At 40.8% G+C, this 14,539-nt stretch overlaps 1 protein-coding gene across 8 annotated transcripts in view; it reads right to left on the reverse strand.

Annotated features, from left to right (window-relative positions):
* PMS1 (PMS1 homolog 1, mismatch repair system component) overlaps positions 1 to 14,539 on the reverse strand; it is a 53,071-nt gene that overhangs the window by 38,254 nt on the left and 278 nt on the right. For 3 of the 8 annotated variants that reach the window (XM_039322107.1, XM_039322105.1, XM_039322112.1), the window contains exons 2-4: positions 9,969 to 10,073; positions 9,179 to 9,335; positions 402 to 584 (exon numbers count right to left, since the gene is read on the reverse strand). In XM_039322107.1, coding sequence (XP_039178041.1) covers positions 402 to 584; positions 9,179 to 9,335; positions 9,969 to 10,039 — 411 coding nt within the window. In that variant the 5' untranslated portion in view covers positions 10,040 to 10,073. Of the gene's footprint in view, positions 1 to 401; positions 585 to 9,178; positions 9,336 to 9,968; positions 10,074 to 14,364; positions 14,536 to 14,539 lie in introns of those variants that run through there. The other 5 variants (XM_039322111.1, XM_039322110.1, XM_039322109.1 and 2 more) reach the window with 3 other exon arrangements.

Here is a 14,539-nt window from a genome sequence, read left to right on the forward strand (position 1 = left end):
ACTGGGCAAAACCTGTATCCTCTTCATAAATTTACATCCCCCCCCCAAAAAAAAGTTAGGAGCATGGATGTCATCAATAACTGGAGTTAAAACAGCCAAGATGGAAATGTAACCGTGTGCCCCAAGTTCCTTTTCATACATGTTCCTTTTCATACATGTGTCAACTTTGCAGGCAGGGCTGTGACCATTATCTTGTCATTTTTGAACACCCCCTGCAGATAACTCTCTGCAGACACCCTAGTTAGAAAGAAGTGGGACCGTACGTACAAACCCCAGCAGATATACTCTCCCAATAAGGCTATCTGGATTCTGGATACATTAAAATCAAAAGGGTTAATGTTTCACTTATGCAGAATTGCAGGTAGAGACCCAAACACCTGTAACTGTATATAGCCTTTTACCTGTGATATGCTACAAATGGAGCCCAGAGCTTCGCCACGAAAACCGTATGTGCTCAAGCTTTCAAGGTCCTCCGAAGAGCTTATTTTTGATGTGTAGTGCTTCATTGCCATCACAGGAACATCAACTGCCTTAATCCCATCACCATTATCTCGTACTTCAATCTTTTCAAAACCATAGTTCTCCTACACAAAGAAGACATTTATTAATCTCAAGTGACACAGAACATTTTATGGAGTTGTTCGATTCCAAGAACACCTTTACAAAAAGTGTAATTACCAATTAATCAGGGACAATTCAGTTTTCCCAATCCGGAACTATCTCATCAATATTTATTGTCAAGTTATTAAATACTGGAAGCCAACAATTGGTGTCAATTTTCCAACACAGGGAACTTTGGAATATTCAGATTTATCACTTTGATTGGAAGGACAGATTTTAGGATCCAAATGTAATAGAACTCTAGTATATCTGGGAACATTATATCAGTTAGAAAAATATGGAACATAATAGCTTAAGAATAGCTCCATGGCGAGACAGGTGCAAATAAATGTAATAAATAAAAATAAATGAATAAATATCTAATAAAAACAGATTTCATTCTTTTTCCCATGCTCAATTGACTTTATGGAAAAAATGTGCTAGACAGATTCATGGAAACAACTTCAGGAGGAATTGATTCAGTGGAAGGAGTGCCATTCCAGCTTTAATTCAGAAAGTAAATGGCTTGAACCAGCACCATCTTAGATAGAAGAGCCCTTCATGTACATACAGTATGTGGGATTATGCTCTATGTCAAAAGTCCCAAACCCAGGCCTGAGCCCAACAGAAAACAGATATGTCAGGATCAAAGGAAACCTGGTTTATTCAGGCACACTTTGGCGTACGAGATGCAAAGCAATCGCAAAAACAAAGTCAACACTGGGCTGGCTGTGGAATTCTGGGAGTTGAAGTCCACATGCCTTAAAATTGTCAAGGTTGAGAAACACTGAAATAGACGATTCTGCCCGGACCGGCCCCCCCCCCACCTAACCAGCATCTGGAGCGATGATTGTGAGCATCCAGCTCACAGCAGCAGTTCCCCGCCTCCAGCAAGCAGCTCGGCTCAGGCTCAGTTCCGTAGCAGAAAGGCAAACGAGGTTCAAATCTTCTGTTTTCTGCACCGATCAGCTGTGCAGCAGACCACCGAACAGCTGATCCGGCAAATCCGGAAATCCTGGCCACAAGGGATTCACTAGCAGTAGCTGGTTCCCAGCTGCCTGACCACAATCGCCTCTCAGCTGAGCCCCGATCATCACAGACAGGTAAAGGGGGATGGCTGTTGCTGCTGCCAGCCGCTGTCGTTCTGGCCACCGAGATACACACACGGTAAGTGGCAAACCCCGCAGGACTTGACACTCTAATCTTTTTAAAATTTTGGACAGAATTCTTGAGAATGGAGTCTTGAATAACTTCTTTAAAGTTATTGAAGAAAACGATACAGAATTACTGAATTGGCATAGTATAAGTGCTTAATTCTAGAATAATGCTGCATTTGGATCCAAGGCAGTCAAAGTTCAGCATGGACACCCATATTGTGTTTTCAAGAATCATTATGAAAATGGTAATAGCATGACTGTACTTTGAGGGCTGGTGTGGTTATTATGTGAGTGCAGGAAAAGGTGTGTCTCCTTTAAGGAGTTGTTAAAAGTACAGCGAAGGTGCCCATGTGTGATGCAAAGCACCTCTCTACTTCAGACACAAATATTGCACCCAACTACTTGTCCTGCATACCTTATCCATGACTGCAAATCAGCTCACAGTATATCCTTAAAGATTTTTAACGTTATAAAAACTTTCAGAAATCCTCATTGGTTTGAATTACTGGCTGCTAAATATCTTATACAAGTTAAACCTGATTGTCCACATTATTCAAAATGAAAAACAAACAAATAACACAGTCACCCAGAAGTCCAAAAACCATCTTTTCTTACTTTCATTTGTATTCTAAATACTACTACTACTACTACTACTATTACTACTACTACTACTACTACTACTACTACTGTTAGTCCTCGAGTTACAAGTATAATGGAGCCGGCGAACGCTTCTGCACCACCACCACCACCCCACAGCCCGATCGGGCTTGGAAAATTACTCTGGAGCCCAGATCAGGCCGCGGAGGTGTTCCCTGTCCTCAAATTCGGGCGGCAGTGGCTTGGAAAAGGCTTTGGGAGCCCCTATCCAGCCTCCAAACGCAAGTGGAAGCATCCCCCAGCTTCGGTTCCATTCTCTATTGCAGAGAACAGAGGCCTAAAGTACAATGAGATCACACAAGATCAGTAGTGTGAGATCTCGCGTGATCTTGCATTACTTTAGGCCTCCACCGAGGGTCTGGAGCAGCCAAGGAAACGAAGAATCTCAATCTTCGCAGGGTGAGTATTGAAGGCCTGGTGCCTAGGGAGACCTGGGGCAGGTATGGGGAGGGAGGGAATAACCAGGGTGAATGTTGCAGAGCCACTGTGGTCACTCGTAAGGGCAAACAACTGCCATGGTGCTGCAATATTTGTAACTTCGGAACTTGCTCATAAGCACTAAGGGACGTTCATCGCGTAACTTTGATAAGGATTACTACTACTAGTAGTAGTAATAATAATAATAATAGAGTTGGAAGGGATCTTGGAGGTCTTCTAATCCAGCCCCCTGCTCAGGCAGGAACCCTATACCATTTCAGACAAATGGCTATCCAGTTTCTTCTTAAAAACTTCCAGTGTTGGAGCATTCACAACTTCTGGAGGCAGGTTGTTTCACTGATTAATTGTTCTAACTGTCAGAAGTTTCTCCTTAGTTCTAGGATGCGTCTTTCCTTGATTTTTTTCCCATCCATTGCTTCTTATCCTGCCTTCAGGTGCTTTGGAGAATAGCCTGACTCCCTCTTCTTTGTGGCAACCTCTGACATATAGGACTGCTATCATGTCACCCTAGTCCTTCTCTTCATTAAACTAGACATATTCAATTCCAGCAATCGTTCCTTATATGTTTCTCCTTAGTTCTAGGTTGCTTCTCTCTTTGGTTAGTTTCCACCTGTTGCTTCTTATCCTGCCAAATAGCTTGACTCCCTCTTCTTTGTGGCAGCCCCTGAGATACTGGAACACTGCTATCATGTCCCCCTTCGTCCTTCTCTTCGTTAAATTAGATATAACCAATTCCAGCAACCGTTCCTTATATGTTTTAGCCTCCAGTCCCCTAATCATCTTTGTTGCTCTTCTCTGTACTCTTTCTAGAGTCTCAACATCTTTTTTACATCGTGGTGACCAAAACTGGATAGAGTATTCCAAGTGTGGCCTTACCAAGGCATTATAGAGTGGTATTAACACTTCACGTGATCTTGATTCTATCCCTCTGTTAATGCAGCCAAGTACTGTGTTGGCTTTTTTGGCAGCTGCAGCACACTGCTGGCTTATATTTAAGTGATTGTCAACTAGGACTCCGAGGTCCCTCTCACAATTACTACTATTGAGCAAGGTGCCACCTATACTGCACCTGTGTATTTGGTCTTTCTTGCCAAAATGTAGAACCTTACTTTTTTCACCACTGAATTTCATTTTGTTAGATAGCGCCCAGTGTTCAAGTCTGTCAAGATCCTTCTATATCTTAAGCCTATATTCTGGAATGTTGGCTATTCCTGCCAGCTTGGTGCCGTCTGCAAATTTGATGAGTTCCCCATCTATCCCCTCATTCAAATCACTGATGATGTTGAAGAGCACTAGGCCCAGAACAGAGCCCTGAGGCACCCCACTACACACTTCCCTCCATGTAGATGCAGATGCAGTTCCATTGAGGACCACACGTGGAGTACGACCGGTCACCTAGCTGATGAATCAATCTGGTGATGACGCTGTCTAACCCACATTTTTCTATCTTATCAAGTAGTAGGTTATGATCTACTTTATCAAATGCCTTACTGAAGTCCAAGTAAATTATATCCATAGATTCCTCTGGTCTACTAATTTCGTCACCTGGTCAAAGAATGCAATAAGATTTCTCTGGTATGATCTGATTTTGACAAACCCATGTTGGCATTTGCTAATGACTTTATTTTCCTTTAGATGTTTGCTGATTAATTGCTTGATTATCTTTTCCAGAATCTTCCCAGGTATTGAGGTCAGTCTGATAGGTCTGTAGTTTCCTGGATCCATTTTTTTTCCTTTTTTGAAGATGGGAACTACATCAGCTCTTTTCCAGTAATTCCCCAGTGCTCCAGCATTTTTGAAAGATATAGTTCAGTGGTTCTGAGATCACATCTGCCAGTTCCTTCAGAACCTTGGGGTATAGTCCATCTGGTCCTGGTGATCTGAGCTTGTCTAGGCTGGACAGATGCTCACTTACCATTTTCTTGCCTATCTTAACTTGTGTTTCTAATTTGTTTTTTACAGCACTGTTTTTGATAGGTTGGACTGTTTTTTCCCTTTGTGTAAAGACGGATGCAAAAAATAAGTTAAGTAGTTCTGCTTTCTCCCTGTTGCTTGTCATCTTCTTGCCACTTTCTCCCACTAATGGACCAATAATTTCCTTAACTTTTTTCTTGTTTTTTACATGTTGAAAGAAGCTTTTTTTTTTTTTGTTACTTTTGACTTTTGTCAGTGTTTAAACTACAAATCAATCTCATGTATAGGTACCTAATGTTATTTACCATATACACACAAGTAAGATGAGAAGATGGATATTTAGAAATTAATTAATAAATACATAAGCATTTCCTTTGTTGCTCTTTTTGGAAGGATCTACTCTCTTGACCTAGATTTAGACTCTAAATCCTACTGAAGTTCATGGAAATAATTGCCTTATAAATAACTAGACAGACAGACAGCCAACATTCATAATATATCTTTTAGAACAGTGTTTCTCAACCTTGACCATTTTAAGGCATGTGGACTTCAACTCCCAGAGTTCCACAGCCAGCATTGCTGGCTGTGAAATTCTGGGAGTTGAAGTCCACATGCCTTAAAATGGTCAAGGTTGAGAAACACTTTTTTAGAAAAATGGAGTCTTGGACTTCGTTCCGGTATAACTCAAGCTCCTGAATTAGAATTGAGCAAATTTAGGTTCAACTCCAACCTCTGCTCTGAAAGATCATTGGACCTGTCATGACTTCTCTCAAGCCAACTTATTTCACAAAGTTATTGTGAGAGCGAATGCTACTCAATGCTTCTAGAGAGAAAGTGAACTGCATATCAAAATAATAATCCTAAACTATTCATTAAATGACTACTTTTCAAATTACAATTGTAATTCTATCACTGTGCGCAACATTTTTAAAGAAAAGGACTACTTCCACTTAGTTCTGTTGACTCAAGTTGTGGGAAATGAATATTGTAAACATATTTCTAAAATGCATTTATTTATTTATATTTCATATTTCTACACCTTCCATCTTCCTCTAAAATCAATCTCTTTTTTTCTTTTGCAATTACAAAAGTCTTCAATTAAGAGTATTTAAGTGAAGCAAGTCCTAAAAAATTAATGTGTTTCTGTATAGGTCATGTAGAAACATATTGAAAATATATGAAGGCTATTTTCTGCCATTTTGATTAAATAGCTATTCTCAGACATTAAAGCTTTAAAACAATCTTCTAGTCAAAAAGAATAAACAATGAATGTAGTACATTTTTATACATGAAAAGTAATATTTAACTGTATGATTATTATCAATAAAAGATCGTATTTGCAGCTCAGGGTTGGACTGTGGAGGTTTTGGTGCTCTCTGAGCTTGGTTGTTTTCCTGCAAACATTTCATTACCAAACTAGATAACATGAGATGTTACCATCAGATGTATATGTTGTTTATCTCTGAGACTGATGGGTCTTTCTGTTTACTTAGGATGTTGTGGAGTGCTTTAGTTTGTGTACTATGGTTATGCCACGTGATTATAATATTCCATTGGTAGTTTCTTTTTGATTTATGGCAGTGTTATCTTTTTAACAGCCTATGTTGGTTGGGTTGTAGTGGTTGAGATAATGTCCAGCTGCCCTCTATCTACTACAGAACTAGCAATATTCTAGAGAAAAGTCTCAGCTCCAATACAGATGATGCTAATAAATTAGAATTCTTTACAGGGTTAGCATTTAAGAGATCCAAGAAAGCATAAGACAAACTGTCATAAATCAGAAGAAGAACAGAACCAACTCAAAGCAGAGGAAACAGGAGTCCTCAAAAACCTACAGAAGAGCAGATAAAGGCTGAACCACAATTATCATGGACAGATCACAATATAGAAACTAGACAGCTGGATCAAGAGAACTCTTAGTAGTTTATCAAAAACAATGAAGTCACAAAAGGAGGACAGCGGTGGATGAAAAGCAGTGGACCTGTCCTTCCATGCTTCTATGGATGCCTCAAAACATAGAAACCACACATACTTCTCTGCCCAATTGTATCATTACCAGGTTCTCCAACCTATAATTTTGCTAAAGAATTGATAAAAAAGCTTGGACTTCTCACAGAGGGAGGCAAATACTCCATCAACTCCCTACTACAGTGCCTCCAAAGAATCAAAGACTTGACAACAGATGAAGATGAAATCATGATCTCATTCAATGTCGCAGTACTCTTTCCATCCATAGACCTGGGATTAGCAAAAGAATCCACAGCAGCACTACTTACACAGCACACCTGACCTAAATAAATATACCAAGATTGAAATATCCAAACCATGAACTTTATCAACTCTGTCTGACTACATACTTTTAGTTTGATGGCCAAATATGCCAACAAATCAAAAGAACACCAAGGGGACGACTGCTTTCATGATTCACAGTAGAGACTGTAAGTGACTCCTGCAATCTATATGGCTTCATCATCATCATTAGTTCCTTTTGTACGAAGAGCATAGAGGCCAAGCTTCTTCCAATGAAGAAGAAAAAAAATCCACCTGTAGTGGGCACTAGGGGGATTCAGTAGATCAGCATCTGCAGTTGCCAGACCCAAGCTCAGATAAAGGAGAAGGAGGGTTAGGCATAGGTCTAGCAACCCTACTCTGAAAAAAACCTGACTGCTACTAAAATAGCAAGTAGAAACCTAATCTGTATAGCACTTCCCCACATATAACCCAAAGTATGGATCTGATATGTAAATGACACCTTTGTCACAATAAAAAAATATTCAACCAGAGAGGACACATGAAACTATCAATATCTCAGAAACCAACAGATTATTACAACCACATGACATTACTGTAGCACAAAGCTCCCCAACCTTTCCAGCTCGGCAGCCCAGAGGGAAAGGGAGGAGCAGGGCAGTCTGGGTATGTGCAAGCGGGTTGCATGCACTTACGGCGGCACTGGTGTCCGTGCACATGAGCAAATGGGCCACTAGCACTGACGCATGTGCAAATGGGCCACTAGCACCCACGTGATGCTGATGGTGGTGCTAGCACTCCTGCCCATGCACAAATGGGACCGCTAGCACCCACACGGTGGTGCTAGTGTGAGTGGGGGCACTCGCCAACACGTGCGTGCACTCGCCAACAATTCCTGCAGTCCAGTGGCTGAGATGTACTGGGCGGTGGCCCATAGGTAGGGGGCCTGTGCTGTAGCACACAAACCAACTAAAGCCCTCCGCAACATCCCTGGTAAACCAAATGAACTCAAAACAAAAACCAGACGTCATCTACAATATATAGTGCAAGGACTATAATAGCCACTATGTAGGACAAACAGGCAGAAGACTAGTAGAGCACATCCATGAACACTAACTAGCAGTCAGAAGACATGACGAAAACTTAATTTCACAACACATGGACGGACTTAATCATAGTTTTAACTGGGAAACTGTGACCAAACCAAGTCCAAAAACGCTAGAGATTTCCTGAAAACCTGGCACTCAGACAAATCAGCAATCAAAAGGCACATGAAGATAAACATCTACATACCATTCAAAAGAGACAGTCAAAAAGCCAAAAAGGACACAAAAAGATTAAAACACTCCTCACCAGCAATCAATCCTCAGATAAGCAGAGATTATTACCAAGATCAGGGGTCTTTAAATTGGCCCTTTTATGACTTGTGGACTTCAAGTCCCCGAATTCCTCAGCCAGCGTGCCTGACTGAGGAATTCTGGGACTTGAAGTCCACAAGTCATAAAAGGACCAAGTTTGAAGACTCCTGACCAAGATTAACACTAGACACACAATCAAGAAGTGAACAATCCCCAATCAAGAAACTACCAACTCAGACAAACAAGCTAAAAGTAAACAACAGCCTGATCAAGAACTTTCTCACCAACACTGAAAGGGCAAAATCACTAATATATATATAAAGAAAGCAAACCACACTCCCTTCTAAGGCTGTTGATGTTACCTAGTTTGGTGATGAAATGTCTGCAAGAAAACAACCAAGCTCAGAGAGCACCAAGAACCCCATAGTATGATTATTCTTTAAAATGAAGCATGAATTCAATAGGAAGCCCCATGTAATTATGTTTTAAAATCAAGAATACATTTGCCAACACCAGCATTTTCCTAACTGTTAAGATTATCAAAAGTAATTTTTGTAAAAGCACAATCATTTTTCAGAGGCAAGTTTAAAGGAATCTTTCATTCTTTCATATAGAATGCATATGTAAACTCATTTTAGATGACTAGACACAGGCAAAACTGAATAAACGAATAATTAAAAAATTAAAACAGAATAAATTCAGCAAGCAAGGAGAATGTTTAAGTCTTTCATCAGTTTTACTTTCCAAAGAAATATGGTCTTCTCACCCACACTTTCATCCCAATTTTAGTCTTGAAAAACTTACCAACTTAACATCAATACTGGTTGCATTAGCGTCCAAAGAATTCTCTACCAGTTCTTTAACCACATTGACAACTGATACAATGACCTGCGAACTAGAAAGAAGTCGAACAGTTTCCGCTGGTAGCTGTTTCATGTTTTGGCTTTCAGGAACGGGATTTCTAAAAAGATAAAATCACAATTCAAGAGAGTATGATACTGTTTTTTTTAATTGTTTTTTCCCCTGAATAGTTGATGATAAAAGAAGTGTCATGTCAAATTACTGACCAATAATTTGGCGTAGCATTTAAATATACTTTCATCTGGAATCTGTATGAGCGGTTTGAGGTACCTGAGATAGCGTCTTGCCATGTTATCTCAGACTCATTTCAGTTTCTTCATTCTGAGAAAGTGGATAGGATGACTGATGGAATGACTTCTACTACACCAGTGGTTCTCAACCTGTGGGTCGGGACCCCATTTGGGGTCAAATGACCATTTCACAGGGGTCGCCAAACCATGCTGTCCACCATTTTTTTTCCTTTTCCCTAGCTGTCCTACTCCCTCTTACTGGTGGCCACACCCACTTGGGGGTCACCACAACATGGGGAACTGTATTATGGGGTCACGGCATTAGAAAGGTTGAGAATCACTGTACTACACCTAGTTTACACTCGAGTCCTACCTGGCTACTTCTGCAAGCATGTATCTGTGTGAGAGGGGCTGAACTTAGAAGTGGTCAGCATCTCGGGTTACTGTGGTGTGCCTCTTCCTGAAGAGACCTCCTTGGACTTAGCTGATTTAGAAACTCTCACCTGATTTCCAGCATTTCCACTGTAGAAAGGATGTTAAGTGGCAAGATTGCAACTGCAGCATTCCTTTGCATGGATTATGTAGGTCCTTTCAATCAGGGTTCAAGCCTGAGTATAGATGGAAATATACTGGTGACTGTGGTGTATGACTTTCATCAAGACTTGGATGGGGGAGTCCACTCCTCCTGGGCCTACATACTGGTTTTCAGTATTTTTTGACCATGTTATCCTGCTGGACCACCTTTATGAATTGGGGGGGGGGGGAACACTGTTTTGTCCTGAGTCCTGCAAATGTGTCAATCCTCTTCCCTGTTATTCAACATTTACAAGAATTAATTGGAGGAGTGATCTAATGATTTAGGATGAGGAATGATGTCATATCCAATTACACAACTGTGTCCAAGCCAAAGCTAGGGATGCAGAAGCCATGGCCAGGTTTCTGTAAGATTAAAGAAGTAAATGAGAAGAAACAAACTGAGACTGAATCTCTGCGAGACATACGTATTGTTTATCTGGAAACCAGCTAATGTTTTGCCTCTCCTATGATATGTATGGAGGGAATTACTTGCCCTGAAGGAGATGGGAATCCTTCTAATCCACAACTATAGATAGAATGGAGATTATGGTTACTTGGGGAATCTGTCTAGCTTTGGATGGTTTGCTTATTGCATTTCTTCCTGGAACATGGGGACATGTCAGGAGTTACCCAAGGTCTCACAAACTCCCAAATTGACATCAATTATGTTCTACTTGAAGCTGCCTTTAAAGAATGATTGAAAGATTCAGTTGGTGTAGAATGCAGATACCAGATAGGTGAGTCACTGGTGCCATCTGACGTTGTTGAGTTGCCTAGGCTTCCACATAGAAATTTAAGTGCTGGTTTTAACTTGGAACTTTTATGGCTTGGCATGCAGATACTGCAAAACTGCTTCACTTTAGGGTAGCGCCTTCATCTCTGCAGTTTGCAAGAGCATGATGATTTTCTTGTATGCTCCATACTTGTGGACCAGTTTATCCCTGGAGATCCAGATATATCCTGTTTAGCAGTATTTTAATCAGAATGCAACTTTACTACCCAATTTTAATTATTATTTAAAAGGATGATTACTTATATGTGTGGTAATTATATTTGTTTCATATTTCAGATTTTTGCATAAAATAGATGCACATCAATAAAAGCATAATTTTGAAATTACAGCAAGTAACCCTTCATTTACTTTCATTTCACTCAACTGCAGCTACGTATAGTTTAAGAAGGATTTCCAAAAACTGGAATGGATCTGCAGCCAAGCCAACAAGGATGCTCAGGAATTAGAAATTAAGCTGAAGAGACACTGAAGAAGTTAATAAATTTAGCCTTGAGAAAAAAAAATGGGGGATATGACAGCACTCTTCAAATATTGGAAATATATCTTCTTAGAAGATCAGGACTTATTCTCTTACAGTTTTAGAGTTTTTCATTGCCTTCCTGTTATTAAAATCCAATATTAGAAATTAACCTATCTCTGGATAATATCTAATCAAAATGTATCTCTATGTTTAGCAGCACAACTACACAACAACCACCTTTCAAAATTTTCTTTCAGAAATCTGAAAACTGCATACTCTTCTCATTACAGAAAGAAAGCTACGCTCTTACATCATATGGGTTATCTTCAAAGACATTATTTCGGCTTAGGCATGATAGAGAAGACTTAGAAGAAAGTTTCAAAGGCAGGTAATCAGATTCAAGGCTAAACTGCAAAAATTCAGTATTTTTTAAGAGTATAGCAAATTGCACTGTTTTAGTATCTGTTATTCAAAAGGTCAGCTTTAATGCTACGTTATAGTTCAGCATTATAAGAACAACCTACTTAGGCTCATGTTCACATGGAGTAGCTGGCCTTCTTTGGACTGCCTAGCTGGTGATGGTAGAACAGACATGTCAAACACAAGGCCCAGGGGCCGGATGCGGCCCGTGAAGTGGTTTCATGTGGCCTGCAAAGCCATCCTGGAAACAGTAAGGAAACGGCCCCCACTGCCTTGGCCCTGGCTGGCCGGGAGCCAATGTACAATTTTTTTGGTGGCCATCTATGCTGAAACGCATTCAGTCTTAGCTCCACAAGGCTGTCCGGAAACAGTGAGGAACCAGCCCATGCCGCGTCAACCCCACTCCCTGGGTGCACGCTGGGGAGGTGTCACCCTTTGTGAGGAATGAAGAAATGCACCATCACCTGGAAGTGGCCAGCAAATGGCCCTCGCCTACTTCACATATCTGGCTTGATAGGCTCTGGGGGAGGGGTTTCGTCAGGCAGCAGGGTGCTCTCCTCAGTGCCGAAAGGCTGAGCCGGGCAGCACAAATCCCAAAAGAAACACAAGGCCGCCCAGCTCCCAGCCTGCCCGGTTCTATCAGGTAGCGGGGCGCTCTCCTCACAGAGCCAAGAGCTGAGCTGGGTGGCGCAAATCTGATGAGAAGTGCAATGCTGCCTAACCCCCAGCCTGCCCAGTTTCAGCAGGCAGCAAGGTGCAAAGTTAGCGAGCTTCACACCGCCTGGCTCAACCTCTCGGCGCTGTGAGGAGAGCACCCTATTGCCTGCTGAAACCAAGCCCACCCAGTAGGCCACACCCACTCCATCCACGCCCACCCAGGCCACACATCCCCGTCCCCCTGAGGGCAACCGCAATGCTGATGCAGCCCTCAATGAAATTGAGTTTGACACCCCTGTGGTAGAAGTTGCCCTATTTGCAAACCATTCACAGAAACTGAAATTCCCCTCCAGGTGATCTCCAGACACTGCTAGTGTACAGCAGCATAATATAGTTTGCAACAAGCAGTGTGTGCAGGTATTTGTGGGGTCCTGACCTACAAACAAAACTCCCTCCAAACTCTGGAAAGAATGGAGTAGGTTAAAGAAAACTGCTTGTGCCAAATGGAATTGAGGAGATGTCTTTCTCCCTAGGCAGCCAATCAATTGTTTAGACTAGAGTAATTGTGAAGAAGTTGAGGGGAATATCAAGATGGGGCTGACCAGCAAGACTTGCCACAATCAAAGAGGAACAAATGCAAATATTGTATACAGGGAATGTATGGAAAGAAAGAGTAGGAGGAAGAGCTTGGGGAGGAAAAGGATGATTATAGGAACCTAACCTCTCCACTCCCTGCTATTCCCTTAAAACTCATTATCTCAAGTTTCGTTTTCATGCCAGATTAACATGTTCTTTGAATCCAAGCAGTGACTTGAAGGCTTTAATCCAGATCTAGTATTTTCTGTGTGCAACACACAGCAGAATGTCTCCAGGGAATGTTTTCAAGTGGCTTTTCTGAGAAGCAGATCCAAAGAGGAATCTCATCTGCGAGCATAGCTTTTGCTTGAGTAGTTGGCATAGGCCTAATATATAATTTAGCTTGTTGTGCAAACACACCCTAACGTAATCCACAGTATTGGTATTCAGCCTGCGCTATATATTGTCTAGATAGAGTTACCTTTAAAAAATAGCTTGGAAACTAGTAAGTTGTTAAACCTAAAGCAGATATATTATACCTGCTGCACTGCCATGGTTTCTCTGGTTCAATTTAAAATGCTGTCCCACCCCAAGTTTCCTGCCCTCTTAGACCAGCATTATAAACCTTATATCGGTAGTTATTTGTGCAAGAAACTAGATTGAGAGACATAAACACATTTTTTTTTTTGCAAAGGTACTTTCTTTTGAAATCTTGCTCCAGCTAATATATTAAGACTCCAATTATCACAGACTTTCAAGCAAGCCCCAAACTTTAAATAATTTATAGTTGATGGTGTTGTTGGTAGTGGCCGGTTTCAGTTTTCTGTTTGCACCATAATTCTATTTATATTCTATAAATATAAGATTATCATATTCTTTGAAGTATTCTTTGCTTTTTATCATCTTAATTGGGCTGTACTGGAAAAGCAATTTAAAAATAAATAACTGGAAACACTAAAACTCTTGCTCAAGTAGAATTCAGTTCCTAATGAATGCACAGGCATGGACATGCACAGGAATGTTATTTTCTTTGCAATAATAAGGGAATGATTTGCTATTGTATCCTTCAGGGATGCCTTTTCAACTTCTCAATCCAATCTAAAGACCTGGCATTTCCTGTGGTTTCCTGTCTAAATAGTATGATAGTGATAATGCTATGATAATGCTAAAAATACAAAATATTTTTAAACGACAATGAAGTAAACATTATTGACAAATAGAGTAATATAGGCAAGATTATATGGAAATAAATCCCAGAGCTCAGCAAAGTCCTCAGTTTTTACCAGGCTGCTTGTTTAGAAACGGTGCTAATGCTCCTTATAACCACAAGCCTTCCAAACTTTGATTAGGGTGATTTTGGATTTAGTCCCAAACCAAACACGCAACCCTGTACAGCTTTGCCCAACAACTATTTCACCTCATTTGCAGCATGCATTCACGGTCCGTAACTCGCCCCTATTTCATAGAAGCATGCAGTCATTCAAAAAATTAAAATAAAATAAAATAACACGCGGCCTACAACCGAGCAAGCCGGAGAGAGCTCAGCCTCTGGTTTTGTTTTCGTTCCTTGCTCCAGCTCCAAACTGGGACTC

This window comes from Crotalus tigris, unplaced genomic scaffold (assembly GCF_016545835.1).
Source record: "Crotalus tigris isolate CLP2741 ecotype Arizona unplaced genomic scaffold, ASM1654583v1 scf7180000023830.6690815, whole genome shotgun sequence".
NCBI lineage: Eukaryota > Metazoa > Chordata > Lepidosauria > Squamata > Viperidae > Crotalus > Crotalus tigris.